Here is a 23,289-nt window from a genome sequence, read left to right on the forward strand (position 1 = left end):
TAGTGTTTGATCTAGAAAATGGACTATAAGTGTTTAACTCAACATGGTACAAGATAACCCTTGAAATGAGGTGTGAAGAAGCTTGTCCTTGGATCAAACCGAGTTAAATATCTTTGACAAGTGTTCTAGATTGGACCAAATTTGGGAAAATGATCCTCACCCCATTGATTGACATTGATAATCTTAACCTATCTAAAACTTGAACCTTTGTGGTCATTGATAACAAAGGGGAGAGAAACAAAGATATAAGTGATATGGGGAGAACATTGACATAGGGGGAGAGAGATGACAAATAGGGGGAGAACTTTGACATAGGGGGAGAGATATGACAAAGTAAGGGGATCAATTCAAAATTGAGCACTCAAGTAGGGGGAGCAAGCTCATAAACTTGATTGATGCATTTGAATGTGCATTTCATATGTTTTGCTTGCATGGCACAAGTTTTAAATTCCAATATCCATGCTTGTGTGATGTATGCTAGTTGTAGGTTTAATTGATGAAATGAAAAACTAGCCTGCATAGGTTGAGTAACTAGACTTGTGTTTATATTGTGAAAACTAGACCCTTGCTTCTAATGTTGATCTCATGGGGTATTCTAGTTTTTATGTATGTCTAGTTACTAATGGTGCTAAGGATGGTATACTTGGTGCACTCCGATTGGTATCATGCTCCAAAGGTCCATCTCTTATACCTTAGCATCATTTGGTAGACATTGCCCTCCCACATTTCCAATCCATGCATATGTGCAAGCTTCAATCTAAACTCTTAGCACATATGAAGGGAGAGCTAATGCTACCACTTGGGATTCAAGAAACTTGTCCATATCCTTTTACACATGGTAAATATGCTTGGGCAAGCAATATGAATTCAATTGAATCTCAATTCATATCTTTGTGAAAGGGTTGTCATCAATTACCAAAAAGGGGTAGATTGAAAGCTCTAGTTTGGGTTTGGTGAATTGATAAAACCCTAGGTGCTAACCATGTGCTCTAAGTGATCATGAGATAGGTTAAGCACCAATCCAAGTGGTGGATCTATTGAAGTCCAAAGGTGGTGGTGTTGGACATGTGATGATGATCAAGCTCTTCATTTGGAAAAGAAGAAAGAGAAAAACAAAAAGCTCAAGGCAAAGGTGATATCCATAGGAGCTTTTGTGTTTTGGTGATCGAGACTCCTAGTGGGTGTGATCACATTTAGGATTGATAGATGTACTATTAAAAGGGGTAAAACTCATATCGAAATGCGGTTATCAAAGTGCCACTAGATGCACTAACTCATTACATATGCATTAGGATCTAGTGGAGTGCTAACACCCTTGAAAATATTTGTGAAAATATGCTAACACACGTGCATAAGGTGATACACTTGGTGGTTGGCACATTTGAGCAAGGGTGGAGAAGTTGGTGAAGTGAAGGAGGTGATTGTCACTGTTTTACAGTGACCGGACACTGGTCACGTAGTGACCGGACATAGGGGTGTGAGTCCCATCATTTATAAAAATGTTGGCACGGTCGGGCTCGGTCGGTTCATCGACTGGACATAGCACAGTAAAAGTGACCAGACACGCAAGTCCTACGTCCGGTCATAGGTGACGTACGCTGACGTCAGTCGCTCAGTTTGATGCGTAGAAGAGAAGAACTGACCGGACGCTGGACTGGGTCCGGTTGTGGTCGACCTGAAGCGTCCAGTCGATGTTTTGTCGCTCGGAGAGCTCTCTAGAAGTTATCTGACGCTGGGCAGCCGAGGGGTGCAGTGTGTCTGGACACGGCATGGCTATGGCACATGCGCTGTTGCTGACTATGGATCGGCGCGTCTGGTCTCCATGATGACGTGTCCGATCGTTACGTAGGTGCTAGCGCGGCAGAAGTCGACCGTTGAAATCGGGCGATCATGATTGAACGGAGGGGGACACGTAGATGGCTGGCAGCGACCGGACGCTAGGGCTGTGCATCCGGTTAGCGCGACCAGCGCGTCCGGTCACCCTGAGTTGGGCTGCTCTATTTGCCCAACGGCTCTATTTTGATGGAGCCTCTATAAAAGGTGTTTGGCTGGCTCAAGCTCTCTCTCTTGGTCATTTGCATTGACATAGCAACCTTGTGAGCTTAGCCAAAGCCCTCCCACTCATCTCCATCATTGATTCATTATCTTTGTGAGATTGGGAGAGAATCCAAGTGCTTTGCTTGAGTGATTACATCTAGAGGCACTTGGTGTTCATGTTTCGCTGCGGGGTTCGCTTGTTACTCATGGTGGTTGCCGCCACCTAGATGGCTTGGAGCAGCGAGGATCATCGAGTGGACGAAGGTGCTTGTCTCTGGCTCCGATCGTGGTGATTGTGAGGGGTTCTTGACCTTTTCCTGGTGGAGAGCCAAAATGTACTCTAGTGGATTGCTCGTGGCTTGTGTGATCCTCATCTTGTGTTAGTTGTGCGGCACCCTATTGAGGGTTTGGCGTGTGATACCAATTAGCGCGCGAACCTCCAAGTGAGTGAATCGCCACAATGAGGACTAGCTTGCCGGTAAGTAAGTGAACCTCGGTAAAAAATCTTGTGTCACCTTGTCCAAGGATTTCATTAGTTATCTTGTGATTGATTGATTGGCTCCATCTTGTGATTGGCTCATACCTCGACATGTCAGTATAATCATCGCCATTCTTTCTTGCATTACATTCCTAGTGTGTAAGCTAAGCTCTTTAGTGTAATTAGTTTTGAGAGCTAGCTTGCATCGGGACTTGTGGTTAGTGAGGCTCTTTAGTTAGTCTTTGAGAGCTCACTAACTTAGTGTAGTGACATAGCCATTGTGTGGATAGAGACTATAGCAACTAGAATTGTGGTAGGTGGCTTGCATTTTTAGTAGGCCAGCGCTACACTCGCTTCGCCATTTATTTGACTAACCACATTGCCTAAGTGTTGTTGTAGAAATTTTTATAGGCTATTCACCCCTTCTCTAGCCATTAGGACCTTTCATAGGGTCTTGCTTCGGTGATAATAGTGCTAGTGCAAAGTAGTTGCTATTAGGATTTCTTATTATACTAGTTAACCCTGGCTCTAATGTTGTCTTTTGTAGAAAATTTTAATAGGCTATTCACCCCCTCTAGCCATTTAGGTTCTTTCACATAGTTGACCTCATCAAAATTTTTTGTTTGCAAGACCTCCATGACACTACACCATCTCCAAGAGTAAATACATACCCACGCATGGCGTAGATCTGATCAATATTAGATATCCAATTCAAATCACTATATCCCTCTAGCACAGCTGGGTGCCTAGAATAGTGAATCCCATAGCTCATGGTACCTTTAAGATAATGCAAGGCCCTTTCAAGTGCATGCCAATGATCATCACCTGGGTTAGACATGAACCTACTCTTTGCTCACAACAAAAGAGATGTCTGGTCTTGTTGCACTAGCCAAGTACAAAAGTGAACCGATGATTTGAGAGTACCTCAACTGGTCTCTAGCTATCCTGTTAATCTTTTTTACTATCACACTAGGATCATAAGGTGTTGGAGAAGGCTTGCTATCCATAAAGTTGAACCGGCTCAAGACCTTCTCAACATAGTGAGATTGAAACAAGGTAAACCCACTCTCATCCTTAATCAGCTTGATGTTCAGAATTACATCGGCTTCTCCTGGATCTTTCATGTCAAAACTCTTTGACAAAAAAAGACTTGACCTCATTGATCACATCAATGTTTGTACCAAAAATTAGAATATCATCAACATATATACAAACATAGTATAAAAGATATGGCCCCATCAATGTGCAAGCAGACACTTAGAATGGAGAAGCTACGATGGTGGCACAGCAGCGAGAAAAGGCAAAAACCCTAGCTCGATTAGATGTATTTTGGCGTTGGCCTATAGGCTATTTATATAGGACTGTCCGACCCGATCCCGTGCCGTGATCACGATCTAAACCGTTTGGGACTCCTATCCACAAATTTAAAGGTCAAGTAACAAAAAACTAAATCTGCAAAAAGGTGGTACGCCCCCGCAAGGCTAGGGTCCAGGTTTCGGCGGACCCTTCACGCAGGTGCCGCGTGCCATTCGCCCCACCTTGCCCGGCGAGGCGAGCAAGCGTGCGCATGTGGACTTCCTTTCTCCTTCTCATTGGGAATGACTTTCGGAAGTGGAAATGACTTTCATATCTAAGCATGGCTACCTCCACTTTTACGAGCAAGATTTTTTTTCATACGGGTATTAAACCACTAGTAGAGAAACGAGCTGTACTCCCGGTTCTCAGCCCCCTTCAGTCCCGGTTTTAGAACCGGGAGCACGAATCTAGGACTAAAGGGCCCCTCCTTTAGTCTCGGTTTCGCGCCCGGGACTAAAGGTTGGTAATACCAACCGGGGCTAAAGAGGCCTCCTGGACTGGTCACGTGGGCTGGCCCTTTAGTCTCGGTTGGTATTACCAACCGGGACTAAAGGTTTTATTTTTTTTTCTTTTTTTTGTTTCTATTTTCGATTGATGATTTGTTTTGGTTTTCGAATAGGTTTTCGAATATGCATTCTACGCTGCTAATAATATACGTATTCTACACGTTTATAATGTTGGAACATTTTGTACAAACTAAAGTATGAAACTAACGTATATATTACATGCATATACATATAATGTACGTTATTTTATGTACATATAATATGTATATATATATTACAAATAAAGATTGCATTGTATATTCTATCATATCCTTGGGATAACAAATTCACTCCATCTGGTTTGGAATCCATGTTTCGTTCACGTCATTGTAGAACTCGCCGGCGGGGTTTAGGACCTCATCATTAAGAAATCCTGCTATGGTCTCTTGAATTGCTTTCAGTTGGTCACGTCGTATGACTTTTTCCTTCAACCATAGAGTCTTCAATAAAAGTTAAAGAAAAAGTATTAATATATATATATATATATATATATATATATATATATATATATATATATATATATATATATATGTGTGTGTGTGTATGTTGGTCACGTGATTACTTATATATATGAGCAATATATAAAAGAAATTGTGAATATATGAATATATTTATATAACCTACTTTGAGGATCTCTTCAGGAGTTCTTTTTGCATACGCCATGATGAACTCGCAAACATAGTATCCGCTGTAGTTGTTCCCCTGTTCTTGCCTCAGAACCCACTTTTACGAGAAAAAAGATCCGGTGAATTGAAACCATGCATGTTGTTAATTGAATTATATATATATATATATATATATATATATAGTACTTACTTTGTGTGCGATTACATCCAGTAGCGCTTTGCAATCACTACACCATGACACACATTTGCCTACATTTATGTGTTGGCAAAAGGCAGGTTTGGATGACATATTATGTGTTGGCAATTGTATATCGTTTTAATGTCTAATCATCTGTCGGCAATAAGACTGTAAGACTACAAATTATCTGTCGGCGTTTCTCTGCTGACAGAAAAGGTGTCGGCAAAAATTAGAAGACCTAGAAAGTGTCGGCGTAGCCTATACAGGGCAACTGTACAAGTGTCGGCGAAGGAGTACCCGCGCTAGGTAAAAATATCTCCTCCCCTCCTCTCTCTCTCTTGCCCCCCCTTTCCGTCTCTTCCTTTCCCGTAGCGCTCTCTCTCCCTCCCCTCCCGACGCGGCCACGGCGGCTCCACCGCACCTCGGCAGCGCCGGCCCTCGACGTGGTGACGGCTGCCCTCCTCCTCCTCCTCCTTCTCCACGCCCTCCTCACACCTCATGGCCACGCAGGCCGACGGCGCCCCCCGCCAGGTGTTGCGCCGGTGCGGAGGGTGGCCACCCCGGCCACTGCCGACAGTGCCCCCTCCTCGGCGACGCGCCTGGGGGCCGCCGGTGGCTGCTAGCACGGGTGCCACCCAGCACTGCCTCCTTCCACCGATCCACCTGTGCTACTGTGGTCGACGAAACCCTAGCTGCCTCATCTCAATGACGCCGGATGCATCGCAAGCCACAACCGGCGTAGGCCGGCCGACCAAGCCTGTGCGTGGCCTCGTCATCGCCGACGACGGTGGTGCCTTACCTCACCCGCTGAATCTGGTGGTAAGTCACCCTCTTCCTCTCCTCCTCGGTCTCCTAACTCCTCCCCCAGATCCTCTCTCCCTCCACCTTTTCCCCTTTGTGCAGGTGATTGGTTTCAGTCGCCCTTGGCTGTGCTACTGGATGGTTCATCCACTTGCTTTGCTAGATGAAGCACTTGATGATGATCTTGAAAATGTTATCATAGACTTCTTAGCTCGATGTCAGGATAAAGATGGTGGATATAGTGGTGGACCTGGACAGGTTGCTCCAATCTCAAAACCTTTTGAGCCCCACACTTTTGAGCATAATATCTTTGATTTTGCTATTTGCATTGATTTTTTTAGATAAGATTTTAGATTTATGCAGTGTATGCATTAGTCTTGGATATGTCCAATGAAACACTGAGGACATATATGTTTGCTATTGCAATCACATTAAATATTTGAATCCCTCTTTAGCTCACCCGGTTGTAATTGTAACATTTTTAATTGATATTACCATGTCCATGTAACAAATAAAATACGTGCCAGTGATGATGGGCACTATGCTTTGGATTTGAATACTCAAGGTTATCTTTTTTGAAAGCAAAGCACATTATTGGGTGCTTGATTTAGCCTTCTCATTCATTTAGCATAAGTTTTTAACCAGAAATCTTGTTTGTTATTGATTTATAAAGTTAGTTTGAGTTCATTTATGTTGAGTCATTCAAGAGGGTAAATTGTAGTTTTTTAAGACATTCTTTTGTCCACGTCCTTTGCAGTTGCCTCAGCTAGCTACGACTTATGCTGCCGTAAATACACTTGTGACAGTAGGGAGTGAAAGAGCACTGTCATCAATCAATAGGTAAATCTCATGGTTGCTCTAAAGCAAGATCTGCTTTACATGAGTTCTTTTGTTAATAATGTTAACCTTGTTGGTCAGGGACAACCTGTACAAATTTATGTTTCGGATGAAAGATGTATCAGGTGCTTTCAGGTACGCAACCTATCAGCATGGGTAATGTATAGAGACCACTTTCTCATTTGTAGCTCTTTCTGAGGTGATGCCTGCCACTCATTTTTCATTTGCCCTAGAATGCATGATGGTGGTGAAATTGATGTCCGTGCTTCCTACACCGCTATATCGGTGAGTTTCTTGTGGTCCTTCACAATTTTTCTGTAGTTACTTGATATTTCCTGATGTTGACCTTAGGTTGCCATTCTTGTAAATATTCTTGATGTTGAACTGGCAAAAGGCGTTGGTGACTTCATAGCAAGGTTTTGTTTGTGTTATATAAATGCATTTTTTTCAGTTGCAAAAATTGTTGCTTGGTCACAGTTCTTTTCTAGAATGTTGATCAATTGATATACTATATGACTGCAGTTGTCAAACTTATGAAGGTTGTATTGCTGGGGAGCCTTATGCTGAAGCACATGGTGGGTATGTTTCTGAGGATTTCTGTAAAGTTCTAAATTTATATGTTAAGAACATTAACAAAAGTTGCTTTCATAAGGTATACGTTCTGTGGATTGGCTGCTTTGATCCTGCTTAATGAGGCAGAGAAAGTTGACTTGCCTAGCTTGATCGTAAGACAACCTCTTCCTCCCTTAGTTTATTTAATTTACTTCTATAATTATGATGTGTTTTGTGTATCAGACCATGAAGTTGTTCTTTTAGGTCCTTTGGTGCAAGTGCATGACAAGTAGTCGATACTTGTGTGTTTGGCTGATGCAACATTTGTTTTTATTACAATACCATTTGGTGTTGTTGCTGACATCTTCACCATTTAGGGTTGGGTGGCATTTCGTCAAGGAGTGGAATGCGGATTTCAAGGACGAACTAATAAATTGGTTGACGGTTGCTACTCCTTTTGGCACGTAATTGTAACATCTGTCTACTGTTATCTTTGCCACATGTGCTCCATGTAACAGAAATCTAGTGTGTGACCAGGGAGCTGCCATTGCTTTAACACAAAAGTTAATTACAATTGTTGATAAGCAATTGAAGTCCTCGTATTCCTACAAAAGGCCATCAGGAGAGGATGCCTGCAGCACTAGTTTTTTGTCCTTGGGAATGAACCGTGAACCAATTTTTATATATTGTTGCCATCTATAGTCTTGGGTTCCATCAAGAACACCATGCAGTTCTAAGTTATTTTTAAATGCTCTATTGTTATACGTTTTTATTACCTTATTCTTTGCAGCCACTATATTGTCCCTGAGCTTGGCCCAAGCACCAAGTTCACATACGCTTCACACAAGGTTGTCTCTGAGTACAAGGAGGCAAAGGCGGTATGTTGCTATAACAACAGATACTCTGAGCTGTTTGTAATTTAGTTAATTTACCCTTCTCATCATAATTTGTTTGTGTGGCTGCACGGTTTAGTAACAGGAAAAAATGTAGCAACCGATATTTATGTTTCCCAGCTATTTGATTATGATTTGACAAATATTGTTTGCTTAGAACACGCTTCCTTTTGATAAAAGAACTTCAGCTCTACTGAACCTATGGCTTATTTGAATCCTTGACTGGTTTGATGCCTTCAAGACATTCCATAACATTGAAGTAAACTATAAGTTAACCCACTGTCTTTGCAAACCTTATTTGAAGTCAAAGATGGACAATCTTGGAGCATACTGATTTTGCCATCTTGACAGTAATACATAACCGCCACAAAACTATTTTCTCATTCAACGTTGCATAATGGCAATATGATAGGATGCCCTGCAGTGCTTTTTTTCTTATATGTTTGTGGTTTTCACCCTGTAAAGGAAGGGGCGTGCTATTTTCTTTTATGAAAATAATGCCTGCAAACTTATGATTTTGCACCTCATGCAGCTCGGCATTGATACAGTCCCGGTGCTTGTTGGACCAGTCTCATACTTGCTCCTCTCTAAGCCTACCAAGGGTGTGGAGAAATCTTTCTCTCTTCTTTCACTTCTTGGTAGCATTCTTCCCATCTACAAGTAAGCATCCACACAAAAAGCCAACAATTTTTTTTCAGCATGATCCTCGTTAATTAATAATGTGATATGTTATGAAATACAGGGAGGTTGTTTCTGAACTGAAGGCAGCTGGTGCTTCATGGATTCAGTTTGATGAGCTTACCCTTGTTAAAGACCTTGATGCTCATGAATTGGCTGCATTCTCTATGTCTATACATGTGTGTTCTGTGAATGTGTTGAAACTGTTGACCACTTATTCTTTCAGTGCTCCATTGTCAAAGTAATCTGGATGGTGGTAGCAAAATGTTTTGGTGCAAACAACATTCCTTGTAACTTACAACAATGCTGGTTCTGGTGTGAGAAGTGGTTGCCATTTGGTAAGAAGTTCCACCCATGGGGTGTTGGCGCTATCTGTTGGGCCATTTGGAAGAGTAGGAACAAAGCATGTTTTGAAAAGAAATTGATCAAAAATCCTTTAGAGATAATCTGCCATGCATATGCGCTAATGAAATTTTGGTCACTTAAATGGATCAGGACCAGCTGGTGGAAGGTACCAATAGGATGCTGCGCGTGGCGAAAGAAGTCTTGGTGACTCAGACCGCGCGACAGGTGAATCAACTCCTGCAAGATACTGATGTAACTAAACATGATGAAGACGCAGCTTAGAGGTGATGACTCATGAGGCGGGTGGAGGAGGATTGTGTCCACTTAGATGCAGTCCCCAGAAGTTTAGGATGTTGTTGATGTCTGTCAGAATTCAGTCTTTTTAGTATCGTTTTGATGGGTGCTGGATTGCTCTGTAATCTTTTGGCTGGCAACTGTATGCATGTTAAAACTCGGCCGTATATATATATATATATATATATATATATAAAGTTGGTGTATGTATGGAAGATCTAATATATTATTTATATAACAATCAAGTGAATTTATTCAGTGTGATGCCTTCTATACGAGCTAAAGTGGATTTGTCAAATTATTTTAATTGTAATTATATCTATGCAGTTTTGTCGACAGTTTTTTTGGCAGGGTATGGTTTGTAAAATACCTTGGAAATGGTTTGGCCAACATACAAACTGTCGGCAAAGGTCTTAACTGTCGGCGTAGGTCTTAACTGTCGGCAAAGGGTTAACTGTCGGCAAAGGTTTCAACTGTCGGCGTAGGTAGACCGTTTGCCTACACATAAAGTGTCGGGGATTCTGTTAACTGTCGGCAAAAGTTTCACCGACGGCTTCTAGTGCGACTGTTTCTAAACTATCGGCAAAACTTTTCACGAGAGGTTATCTGTCGGCAAAGGTGCCCTTTGCCTACAATAGAAAGTGTCGGCAAAAAGTATGTTGTGTTATAGTGAATGTTTTATGTGGTGTTCCTCAATGAAACTTTTCCAAACATTGCGCCCAATAAAATAAAAAATTAATTTGGCCTTTAATAATTATTGTAGTTAAGAGATCGGGGTATATATAGTTGCTAGAGAGACCAAATTACCCTTGAATAATATCTATCATGTCTTGGTACTCTGTTTGCTCTTTTCTTAACGAGTCTAAGATGCTCAACCGACTATTGGTCATATCGATGACCATCAATATCCAGTGATTGCTGCATATATTTTTATACACAAATATGATCGACATTAACTAGAGTCAACATATATATGGGAGATAGCTTAGCTAGTAAGCAAATAATTGAACAAATGTCCATATGATCGACATTAATTATTTAACACTCACTTGAAGTTATAGGAGAAGAGTATGTCCTTGTTTTGTTGGTTCACTAAGAACCTCATGAGATTTTTCTCGAGTTCAGCTTTCCATTGAGGCGGGGGATCAAGGTGTTTGAATACGACATTTGGATCAACGAAACCAACATCATTATCCTTTCTCTTTCTAAGTTCTGTCATCTCATATCTGCATATATAAAAATATAGTGTGAGGATATATATAATATATATATATATATACATGTAGCTTTATATATATACACTTTAATAGTAGAAAATAATCACACTTACAGACAATAGCAGCTAATGAGACTTTTGTCGAGAGAGTCCAGGTGGCATAGTTGGTGTAATTCTAAAAACTCGACATATATAACGTCATCACCACAGAAGTAATGTTGGTTTCTAACTCTGACAGAAACAAAGTTCTCTCCCCATTCACATGCTGCCATGTACCACTTGTTTAGCAGGTACATTTGCGTACCCAGTTCACCTAAGGCCTCAGGGTTGTATAGACTCTTTCTATGTTCAAATTTCTTCCAAGGATCCACTTTTGGAGCAGATGGTCCTTCAGCGAGCACTTGAGCAAGGTCCAAACCATTATCCTCGTAAAACTGAACTAGGTCCTCAAAATCGACGTCCTATAAGTCTAAGTTTGAACCATATTCATTATGAATGACAAGAGGGGGACTGATTGTTGCGATTGTTGTCCGAGTTGTGTAACACCTTTCCCTGCTCTAGTCTTTTTCTGCGCCGCCTCAAATGACTTGGTGAGAGAGCGGTCGTAGTCTGATTTTGGCAGGGTCTTTTGAGATTCCCGCTTTTTCTGGTCCACCTTCTTTCTTAGAAGATCTGGAGGTAGGTACAAGTATGGTTTCTCCGGGTTCTTCCTCACTTCTCATTGCTTTCTTACTTTTTCGAAGAAACTTTTCACATCTTTTTGTACTGCATCCTTTAATTCCTTTTCACTTTTCTCGTAAGACAGTTTTTGGGGAATAACTAGATTAGAGGAGGCTTTCTTCTTTGCCGACTGGTGGGCCAACGACTTCGTTTGCAGGGCGGACCTCTTAGGAGCTGGCTGCTTCTTGATCATCAAGGGAGGCGTTGGAGACCTCCTTGGAGGTGGCGGCGGTGGAGACCTCCTTGGAGGCGTTGGAGACCTCCTTGGAGGTGGCGGCGGTGGTGGCGTTGCATAATCATTGCCCGGAGCACTATGATGATCTGGAGATTGAATAATTGGACTTAGGTTGGCGGAGGCCCTGCTGTGTGAGTACAAAAAAGAATAATTAGATATAAGAAATTATTATTATTAATCATGCATGTCAATAGAAAATTAGTGAAAAAATTGTTTCGTTCACTTTTGTCCGCACCTATTGTCTGGCAGTTGAGGAAGCGGTGGTGGGCTAGAGACCCTGAGAATAATGATGTAGCGCTTGCGCCATAGTTTGAATGTCTTCTCTGCTTCTCCTAGAGTCTTCTCCCCATCACCTCCTAGAATGTCAAGAGCCAGATCACTAAAACCTTTGTTAACTCTATCCACTGAGACGCTAACATGTCCAGGTGGTATTATTGCCCCATGAATTCTTGGTGTCTTGGTAGGATCTGGAGGAGAAAAAACACCGAGAGCCACCATGATTGTGGCATTCTCTTTTGGAATATGTAGCTCACATGATGTAAACGGTGCAGTGATGTCATCCACGGGGAAACGTAGCATTGCGTCATCTTGATTTGGCAACTCCGTGGAAGCGCAGCTGCTTTTCAACTGATCAGGGGGGCTAATATTAATGTTGATTCCTTGATCTGATGCCTGCCTTTGGGCACTCATTGCTATTTGCACTTGCTTTTTGATTTCGTCCTGCATTCTAGCTTGCATGTCTTTTTCGTGCTCCTGTGCCTGAAGCAACGCCTCCCGTGACTCACGAACTAGTTCCTCCAACCTGCTGATCCGTGCTGTATCCTCATCCTTCCTTCTCTACTGGCTTCTGTAGGTATCTCTATCATTAGGGAAACCATGCTCCCAAGAAATGTTCCGTCCTAAATCTCTCGTTCGGCCACTGTGTTCAGCAGTCCCGATGGCATACGTCAGTTCATCCTTCTCTCTATTGGGCCTGAACACACCAATAGCTTTAGCTTGTAGAGCATAAGAAAATCTTTGTGTTGCTCTTTTGAGTTTTGGGCCATGAACCAGCTTCCCGGTCTCTAGGTCCAGTCTTTCCCCATGAGCGAAAAACCAATTCTTTGCGCGTTTGGGCCAATTGAGTGATTCTGGTGTGATACCCTTGGCAAGAATGTCCGCTTCCATTTTTCCCACTTGGGAATGGTAGTCGCGTAGCCACCTAATCCCATGCCATGGTGGTATACCTTCTGTCGGGCATTCTCTTGGTTCCTTCTCACCCGTTCCTCACCCTCTTCCGATGTCTTGTACTATACAAAATCATTCCAGTAGGGCCTCAACTTCGCGAGCGGGCCGCTAGTATTGAAATTGGGCGTTAGGTTCTTCTTGACATATTTCGTGTATAGGGATTTCTTCCAAGTCTGGAATTGTGTAGCCATCTTCTTCATAGCCCACTTTCGAACTAGTTCCTTCAATTCATCATCGTTGATAGCATCATAATCATCCGCTTGCAACGTGAAATGTTGAAGGATATCATCCCAAATTAAATTCTTATCAAGATCAGAGACAAAACTAACATGAGGCTCGTTGATCTTTTGCTTCCATTCACGGGCACTGATCGGAAGTCTGTCCCTTACAAGGCACCCACAGTGTTGCACGAATTTCCTTGCGTGTGGACCAAGTGGTTCGCCTGTCTCGATATTGAATTCCGATATTATGTAGCGCCCCGCCAATGGCTTTTTCGGGCCTCGAATATTTTTGCTTTTCGTCGTTGTGGTCGTCGATCCAGAGGGCTACGTATAAAAAAAGAATAAATAAATATCATGTGTACACATAATAGATGATAGATATTCAAATATGTATATATATAATATTCAAAAATATATATAAATATATATACCTCGCTAGTATTTTCTTGCACAATATTTTCTTGGTTATCTTCAAGAGCTAGGTATTGACTCCCGTCATCTACATCCTGCTGGTCACCATCGGCAAATTGAGTGCCGGTGTTGATAATATCCATCATTTCTTCATCCATGTTGTCTCTCGGGGCAGCCATCTAGCTTTTACACCACTAGATATATCTATAAAAAATAAAAACTATATCTATAAAATGGACTCCTGTAGGACGTGCCACCTCGAGGATAGTAACATTTGTAGATGACATTTGTAGGTCTGAAGTTATCAAATATCCATCAAATTCTAGCTCAAAAACATGTTTAAATAAATAACCATCCGAACTAGTTGACCTTGCTTACGTGATCATCTCGGCGAGCATGTCTCCACCGGACGGCACCGTACTTGGCCACGGAAGAGCTCTGATTCTACGAGGAAGGGAAAACGGTCTTCCATGACCGTTGCCGCTCTCCCTCGTAGAATCAAAGCTCCTCCTTGATGTCCGTTACCGCTCGGCAGAGAACATGCTAGCCGAGATGAACACGGTCCGCAAGTTCAACTAGTACGGATTTTCTATAATTTTCTAACTATTTTCTAAGTTTTTCATTTCATAAAAAAATTAATTCTAAAAAATTAAAGACATGATTTCTAAGTATTTCATTTCATGGAAAAATTAATTCTAAGTGACCTGCTCGACATCGGCGAGCTCGCGGGCGTTTCATGGAAAAATTAATTCTAAGTGACCGGCTCGACAAAATTGAGAAAAAACACACGCTCTCATGACCTCACACATCTTCTAAGATCACATAAGCCACCGCTTGTCGATCCGATCTGACGGGGTTTCACCAGCGCTGAGCGTCGTTTAGGTTGCCTGCTCGACATCGGCAAGCGACACATACAAGACACATACAAGTGACCTGCTCGACATCGGCACATACAAGACACATACAAGTGATGGTTCATTCATGATTCATGCTACTGACAGGCCCATACAAGAGATCAAATGAGCCCTAGTCGTCGTCTTCCAAACACAGAGCAAACTCACACTAAGCATCGGGAGGTAAATTGCATCCAATACACCCGCAACTCCCGGGAATGCGCCAAGTGGACCAAGGCAAAACCCAGGAAGGCAGGAAAGCAGCGAAGCTAGATCAAATCACTGAATGAATCCGCGACGAGCCAACAGATCAAAAGCCCCAGCGGCCCCGCAGCTGGCGGGAATCGAATCCCCTACAGGGCCTAGGGCTGGGGCCTTGGAGCGGGGCACCGGGCGGATCGAGACCGAGGGTAACGCCGCAAGCTTGGAGTGGAACCAAACGGAGACGGGGGCAGTCGGTGGCGAGAGTGTAGAGGTGAGGGGAGAGGGGCTGGAGCAGCAACTTACGTCATCGGCGTGGCCGTGCAACTGCAGTCCGAGGCGCGTGGAGCCGGGGACGACGCACGAGTGACGAGGCGGTGATGACGAGGATGAGGCACTTCAGCGAGGACAAGGGTCGATGAGAGCAGCTAGCCAGAGAGAGGAGGCATGCCCGTGTGGGCTAGGGACGAAGCGCGCGCGTGACAACGTAGTACTAGATGTAGGCGTGTGGAGCTGGCGATGATGAGGACGAGGATCGACGACGGCAATGAGGCCGCGGTGGATCCAAATCAGATCTGGACGAGGGTGAGGATGATGGCAGCGGATCCGGGTCTAGGCGCCACACACGAATGGGAGAGGCGCGAGCCGGGCCACTGGCGGAGATGGCGAGAGACGGGAGAGGCGCGTGGAGGCGACTGGAGGCTATGGGGAGCGGCGGCGGCGCAGTGGCTCTCGGGCGAAGAATGAAGACGATGGATGGGGAGAAGAAGACGTGGCGATATATATTTGGCGGATTTTTAGTCCCGGATGAAGCCACGGCCCGAGAATAAAGAACCTTTAGTCGCGGGTGGTGGTAAGAACCGGGACTAAAGGTCTGACCTTTAGTCCCGGGTGCATCCATGACCCGGGACTAAAGGTATTTTTTTGGCAGGCCGCGAAAACGTAGCCCACCTTTAGTCTCGGGTGGTTGATCGACCCAGGAGTAAAGATGGGCTGCAGTTGGCTTTCTGCCGGTTCTAGAAGTTTTTCCTTTTTTTATATATTCCTTTTATATAAATATGTAGACAGTTATTAATTGCCTAATAAATAAAATATCATCCAAAAAATTATAATAAATATTCTTAGACTTGGTTTTGCATTATTATACACAACAAAAATTTGTAACCTAACTCTTTTGTTTTACTGTATAAATATTTAACATAGTGTAAATAATAATTACAATTTGCACCATGCAAAAATATACTACTTGATTAAAATCATTAAAACTATTACTTTTCAACAGAAAATAAGTTTTCACATCTTATTAACGTTGATCATTTGGTTTTTCATCACACATTCTCCACGGGAAATCCATCGTCAAGCAGAAAATTCATTTAAACCGTAGAAAATACGAAAACATGACAAAAAAAATCTGAAGTCATAATTATTACATAATAGGTCTAATACATCACTATATATATATCAAGCGGGCACAGTAGTGAACTTCTTCTTAACGTATATCCCTTGGTTATGATCGCGCCGTAACCATGGAGTGTCCTCATCATTTAGCTGGATGCTTGGGTCTTTGTTCACTATGAAGGGTGGAATTCGGTCATCCTTTTCATAATCTTCTGATATGTCTAATTTGTCTTCAATTCCGAGGATGTTTCTTTTTCCTAAAAGAACTATGTGGCGCTTTGGCTCATTGATTGGGTCGTTGTTGTTTTTCTCTCTCTTCGGTTTTGTAGACATGTCCTTGACATAGAACACCTGATTCACATCCTTGGCAAGGACGAACGGTTCGTCTTTGTACCCAATATTGTTGAGGTCCACGGTTGTCATTCCATACTGGTTGTCGACTGCTACCCCGCCTCTAGTCGCCTTTACCCATTGGCACTTGAACAAAGGTACCTTAAAAGTAGGTGCATAGTTTAGTTCCCATATCTCCTCTATGCGGCCATAATATGTTTGCTTATTTCCATTAGGGTCAGTGGCATCTATGCAGACACCACTGTTTTGGTTGGTGCTCCTTTTATTTTGGGCTACTATGTAAAATGTATTCCCATTTATCTCATACCCTTTGTATGTGAGGATATGCCACGATGGCTGCCTAGCCAACAAATACAGTTGCTCATCAATACTCTCATCACTCTAACATTCTTTTCACAACTAGTCGCTAAAAGTTTCCATGTGCTGACGCGTAATCCAAGCTTCAGACTTCCCTAGAAACTCGGATCGGAGCAACTCTTTATGTGTCTCGATATACGGATCCACCAAGGAGGAGTTTTGCAGAACTGTGTAGTGTGCTTTATTAAAATAATTGTCCTGTGTACCAATATATGTTTTCTTCCCTAGTGTCCCCTTTCCACTTAGTCTCCCCTCGTGTCGCGATTCAGGAACACCAATCGGGTCAAGGTCGGGAATAAAGTCAACACAAAACTCAATGACCTCCTCTGTTCCATAGCCCTTGGCGATGCTTCCTTCTGGCCAAGCATGGTTGTGAAAATATTTCTTTAGGACTCCCATGAACCTCTCAAAGGGGAACATGTTGTGCAGGAACATAGGATCGAGAATGCTAATCTCTTTGACCAGGTGAACTAGGAGGTGTGTCATGATATTAAAGAAGGAAGGAGGGAACACCAACTCAAAGCTAACAAGACATTGAACCACTTCATTCTGTAGTTTAGCTAGATCCATTGGATCGATTGCCTTCTGAGAAATTGCATTGAGGGATGCACATATCTTCACGGTGGCTAGACGTACATTTGGAGGTAGAATTCCTCTTAATGCAACTGGAAGCAATTGCGTCATGAGCACATGGTAGTCATGGGACTTTAAGTTTAGAAATTTCTTCTCTGGCATATTTATTATACCCTTTATATTCGAGGAGAATCCAGATGGTACCTTGATACTTGCTAGGCATTCAAACATGCTTTCCTTCTCTTCTTTGCTAAGAGTGTAGCTAGCAGGACTTAAGTAATGGCGTTCATCATCTGTCTTCTCTGGATGTAGGTTGTCTCGTTCTTTCAAACACCGCAGGTCCTGTCATGCTTCAAGTGTGTCCTTAGGCTTTCGATACACACCCATGAAGCCTAGCAGGTTCACACAAAGATTCTTCGTCAGGTGCATCACATCGATCGCGCTACAGACCTCTAGGACTTGCCAATAGGGTAGCTCCCAAAATATGGACTTCTTCTTCCACATGGGTGCATGACCGTCGGCATCGTTCGGAACAGGTTCGCTGCCATATGCCTTTCCAAATACTACTTTCACATCCTTGACCATATTGAGTACATCCTCACCAGGTCTGGTGGTCTGCCTTACCTTTAAAATGCTTGTCTTTCTTTCTTAGGGGGTGATTCGCAGGAAGAAATCACGATGGCCAAGGTACACGACATTTTGACATTTTTTCAAGAATATACCTTTAATGTCATCGAAACAGTGCGTGCATGCATTATATCCCTTGTTTGATTGTCCTAAAAGATTACTTAGAGCAGGCCAATCATTGATTATTACGAACAACAATGCTCGTAGGTTAAAGTGCTCCTGTTTGTTCTCATCCCACACACGTACACCTGGTCTATTCCACAAAAGTAGAAGTTCTTCAACTAGTGGCCTCAGGTACACATCGATATAGTTGCCAGGTTGCCTTAGGCCTTGGATGATCACTGGCATCATAATAAACTTACGCATCATGCATAACCAGGGAGGAAGGTTGTAGATACATAGAGTAACAGGCCAAGTGCTATGACTACTGCTCTGCTCCCCAAAAGGATTCATACCATCCGTACTTAAAACAAACCTTAAGTTTCTTGCGTCATTTGCAAACTCCGGGAATTCTCTATCGATTGCTCTTCACTGGGACCCATCAGCAGGGTGTCTCAACATATTATCTACCTTACGGTCTTCTTTGTGCCATCGCAACAACTTTGCATGGTCTTTGTTTCTAAACAGACGTTTCAAGCGTGGTATTATAGGAGCATACCACATAATCTTGGCAGAGATTTTCTTCGTGGGACGTTCGCCCTCAACATCACCAGGGTCATCTCGCCTGATCTTATACCGCGATGCATGACGTACCGGGCATGCATCTAACTTCTCGTACTCCTTGCCACGGTAGAGGATGCAGTCATTAGGACATGCATGTATCTTCTAGATTTCTAATCCCAAAGGGCAAACTACCTGTTTTGCTTCGTACGTAGTGACGGGCAATTCGTTATCCTTCGGAAGCATCTTCTTTTGGATTTTTAGTAACTCCCCAAATTCCTTGTTAGATACACCATTCTTTGCCTTCCATTGCAGCAATTCCAGTGTGATGCCCAACTTTTTCTACCCCACATCACAAGTTGGGTATAGCAATTTCTTGTGATCCTCTAGCATGCGCTCGAACTTGATCTTCTCCTTTTCACTTTCGCATTCTCTTTGTGCGTCACGAATGGGCTGACCAAGATCATCAACGGGCTCATCTTCTGCCACTACCTCTTCTTCAGCTTCCCCCATTGCAGTATCATTGAAGGCACCATATTCAGCAATAATGTCATCATCGTCCCATTGTTCTTCTTCACCTTCTTCCATTACAACCCCGGTTTCTCCATGCTTCGTCCAACAAATATAGTTTGGCATGAAACCCAACTTCAACAAGTGTGAATGAAGACTCCTTGAGCGAGCATATTCCTTCAAATTCTTACATATGGCACATGAGCAGCACATGAAACCATCGCGTTTGTTTGCCTCGGCCACACGTAAGAAAGAATGCACACCCTCAATGAACTCTTGGGAGCGGCGATCAGCATTGTGCATCCAATGCCGGCTCATCTGCATTACATGACATACATACCATATTAAAACGTAGAACATAATAAGTTAATTATACGACATGCATGCCACCACACAAGGTATTAATTTATGAAAGTCTCGCTACAATGTAGACAATCCCAACTACCACTAAAAAAACTAAAGCTAAAATGCACTTCAGCAGCATAAGGATTTCGCGACCAATCCCAACTAAAACAGACAGATCATGCGTTTGTTCAACATCTATGGGCTTCTTCCGCAGGATCACTGCCTCACCAGCCGCCGTAGGCGCCTGTGCAAGAGAGTTTTGCACGTGTTCAACATACTCTTTCTCCTAGTACCAGCCTGAACATCTAGTGCCATCCCACTGAAATTAAAACAAAAAATTAGAACTTTAATCACAATCATCATGAAAACAAGTATAAATTAACCATAATCATCAAATGCGACAAAATAACTCACATTGTGATCCAGACACTTGTGGAAGATACGACCCTTGTTGGGACACTCCTTCCTCACCCGGTACTCCATCACAATCTTCTCCTCACACTTGCTGTATGCAATGAGAGGGAGGTCCGGCCTCAGTCGTTTTGGAACCCGATGAGAGGCCGAGGACCCGGAAGCAGTCGCCATCTACTCTCTATACTCATTTTTACTATAATATAAATTTCTCATTTTATAAACAAATAAAATAAAAAAAAACTCTAAAATTCTCTATATCTCTAAACCATGAAGTGTGCTCTGCATGCTAGAAATGAAAGCTGAATACTAGTTTTGAATAACTACTTTAACCTTCCTTCATCCAAATATGCAAACTTTAAAGTGATTTTGAGCTTAAATGGCTTACAAATAAAAAAATCCACCATAAAAAACCACATATATCTAGTCCATAAAATGAGATATGCTACTGATAAAACATGAGAGTATAAAGTTGGTAACCTTTAGAACCGAAGAATCGATGGAGGAATCGAAGAAATCTTGCGATTACCGATGATGAGGAAGAAGAGAGGCCGGCGATAAAGCAAGAACACTGAGCTCGAAATGGCTCGCGGAGAAAGAAGGGCTATATAGGAGGGGACCTTTAGTCCTGGTTGGAGACAGCAACCGGGACTAAAGGTCCCTTTCTAGTTCCGGACGGAGCCTCTAGCCGGGAGTAGACTTTTACTCCCGATTGGAGGTACCAACCGGGAGTAAAAGTTAACCTTTAGTCCTGGTTGGTAGTTCTAACCGGGACTAAAGGTCATCTGCAGCAAAAGCCTGCCGTAGTAGCCGTTGGGTAGGGACCTTTAGTCTCGGTTGGAGCTACAAACCGGGACTAAATGTCTCTCTAGTCCCGGGCGCGAAAAATACCGGGACTAAAGCCAAATTTTGAGGTGGGATCAAAGGTCGTTTCTCTACTAGTGAACCCTGGGTCGATGTGCCTGTACTATCAGAGCAAGGCTAATAATACAGTCGACAGGTCAGCTATAACGATCTTTACAGTCTTCTCTCAGCCCACCCATATAGTAGTTAGCTCTCCACTATTAATACATGGCTCACTTGTTTCTCTCATAAAGTTTCTCGTTTTTTATGTCTAAGCAGGCCGTAAGCTTACAACTCACTTCTCTTTTCTCTCTTCTCCTCTCTCCTCCACCTCAGCATTCAGGCGGCTTACAGCCTGCTATTATACATGCTCTCATGTGTCTCCTTATTCGAGTGATACACTACACTACCTCTTAAATGATTTTCAGTGACGCCTTTTTATTTCTCTTTTTTTTCCAGATGTAGATCGATTGCTGATTAAGAACTTTTTCTAGAGGTGTCTCCAGGATGCTCGAACCAGTGGACCGCTCTTGAGAATTACTAGTTTCGAAATTAAAGATGGCCGGCGGCCTTCCAACCACCAATAATCACTACGTCAAAAAGCATTTCTAGGGGCGGTTGTACACCATTTGTAGGGGCGGTTTTCCCAGCCGCCCCTACGCAAGGGTCTCTACAAATCATGCATTTGTAGGGGCGGTTCCCAGGCCGCCCCTACAAATCAATTTGTAGGGGCGGCTGGAAACACCAGGCGCCCCTACAAATATATTTGTAGGGGCGGCCGTAGTACCAGCCGCCCTTACAAACAGGTATTTGTAGGGGCGGTTCAATCTAGAACCGCCCCTACAGTTCGTTTTCCCGCCAAAAAAATCAAATTTTCAATTCAAAATCGCTTTGCCGGACGTCCCACAACCAACGTTCCGAACCGCATTCGCGTTGACGAACACCCCGCGACCAACGTTCTGAACCGCGTTCGTGTTGCCGAACGCCCCGCGACCAACGTTCCGAACCGCGTTCGCGTTGCCGAACGCCCCGTGACCAGCGTTCGCGTTGCCGAACACCCCGCAACCGTGACTACAAGCATAAGAGTATTCTATAAACTACAATTACAAGTCCAATTCACATGAATATATACAATCCATCATTAAATATACAAATTCCATACACATTGTTATCAACGTCCTAGAGCTAGCCTTTCAGTCTCACGAAGGTGTTGGTACTGAGGATTTGTACCTAACTCAGACTCTTGGTCATGGTAGGCGCCTCTGACGTGTACAATCTGGTCCAATATGAAGTTGCAAAGGTCGCCGACGAGCTCTAAGAGTTGGTCATCCTTGTATGGGTCTCTTTTCATTCCTTTCTCTTCTCTCCACTACAATAAAACAAGTTTTGGTTTAGTATTTCATACCATTTACGAAGTTTTTATACTACGGGTGAAGAGGTTCAAACTTACCCTTAAGGGGTGTCTCCTGTAGGCACCGGTGTTACCCATCATTGAACATATATAGTATCCATAATGTACACTCCCAGACTTCAGCTTGGGGCACTGTGTGTTTTGCATATGAAAATGTTAAGTAATGCTTTTGACAGCCATGAACGGAGTACTGAAGAAGTAAGTTACACTTACCGCACATAGTGTTTTTATAGCCAGCTTTTCCTTCCTTGCTGGATCATGCCTTCCATGATGATTAGTGACATAGAACCTAAATGCCCTGTTCGAATTATTTTAGCAAATACAACTTGTTAGTATCCAAAAGTGAACGTTACAAGTATGTATACAAACATATAAGCTAATGAGGATTGTCGATATGTATACATCTTGAGAATCGATATGAAGTCTTTGTATGTCACCGTGTCCTTATCTAATGAATCAAAGACCCATGCCATGCTCCTCCCGACATCGACGGCTATACAAATCCAGTGGTTGTTGCATGGATTTAATCATAGAACTAGATAAGCCCTTTTGCATCGAATGAAATATATCGAACAAAGCTTTAAGTATAGAGTTGAGCTTACTTGAAGTTGTATGGTAGCCATATAGTAGAGTGGTGTTGGAGATTTTTGAAAGCCAAGGCAATGTATGCCGCAACCTTAAGGGACTCTTCCCTTAGCTTCGCACTACGGATGCGCTCTTTCTCCTAAAGAGTCTTTGCAGCTGCTAGCTCTTTGGCATCCAGTGTCCACCGTTTAGGGTAATTAAAATTTGTTTGGGCTATAGCTTGAGGGTCTACATACCCGGCTTTCACACTTGGCATTTGTTTGACAATGTGCACTTGCATTCTACAAATCATGGCGTGGGTTAGTTACAACAAAATTCAAAGATTACATTCATATCATATCGGGAGGACAAGGACTTACAGGCACCACGTGCGAATTAGATTCATCTCCATTTCTCCCAGGTGAAAGCATGTGTGCATGTCATTGAAGTCAAAGACAATTTTCCTGGCTGGGCTTCCAAATGTGCCGGTGGGAA

General features: G+C 43.0%; 1 protein-coding gene and 1 long non-coding RNA gene across 2 annotated transcripts; both read left to right on the forward strand.

Moving 5' to 3' along the window:
• Positions 1-5,925: 5,925 nt before the first annotated feature.
• Positions 5,926-8,112, forward strand: LOC136515110 (protein farnesyltransferase subunit beta-like). The gene is made up of 10 exons (XM_066508804.1): positions 5,926-6,039; positions 6,124-6,279; positions 6,779-6,861; positions 6,940-6,993; positions 7,092-7,143; positions 7,210-7,274; positions 7,381-7,437; positions 7,511-7,583; positions 7,788-7,874; positions 7,948-8,112. The coding sequence occupies exons 1-10, from the start codon at positions 5,926-5,928 to the stop codon at positions 8,110-8,112; spliced, it is 906 nt and encodes a 301-aa protein (XP_066364901.1).
• Positions 8,113-8,222: 110 nt separating this feature from the next.
• LOC136516491 (uncharacterized) lies at positions 8,223-9,166 on the forward strand. The gene is made up of 3 exons (XR_010774077.1): positions 8,223-8,288; positions 8,836-8,963; positions 9,046-9,166. It is a non-coding gene; the product is annotated as an uncharacterized lncRNA (long non-coding RNA).
• Positions 9,167-23,289: the final 14,123 nt, after the last annotated feature.

This window comes from Miscanthus floridulus, chromosome 17 (genome assembly GCF_019320115.1).
Source record: "Miscanthus floridulus cultivar M001 chromosome 17, ASM1932011v1, whole genome shotgun sequence".
NCBI classification, from domain to species: domain Eukaryota; kingdom Viridiplantae; phylum Streptophyta; class Magnoliopsida; order Poales; family Poaceae; genus Miscanthus; species Miscanthus floridulus.

What these genes read in the sequence shown, in the direction of transcription:
- LOC136515110 (XM_066508804.1), top strand. Translation starts at nt 5,926, where the DNA reads ATGACGCCGGATGCATCGCAAGCCACAACCGGCGTAGGCCGGCCGACC. An exon ending in ATAGTGGTGGACCTGGACAG is followed by an intron (nt 6,280 to 6,778) that starts GTTGCTCCAATC and finishes CGTCCTTTGCAG; the next exon opens with TTGCCTCAGCTAGCTACGAC. An exon ending in GTTGCTACTCCTTTTGGCAC is followed by an intron (nt 7,875 to 7,947) that starts GTAATTGTAACA and finishes GTGTGTGACCAG; the next exon opens with GGAGCTGCCATTGCTTTAAC.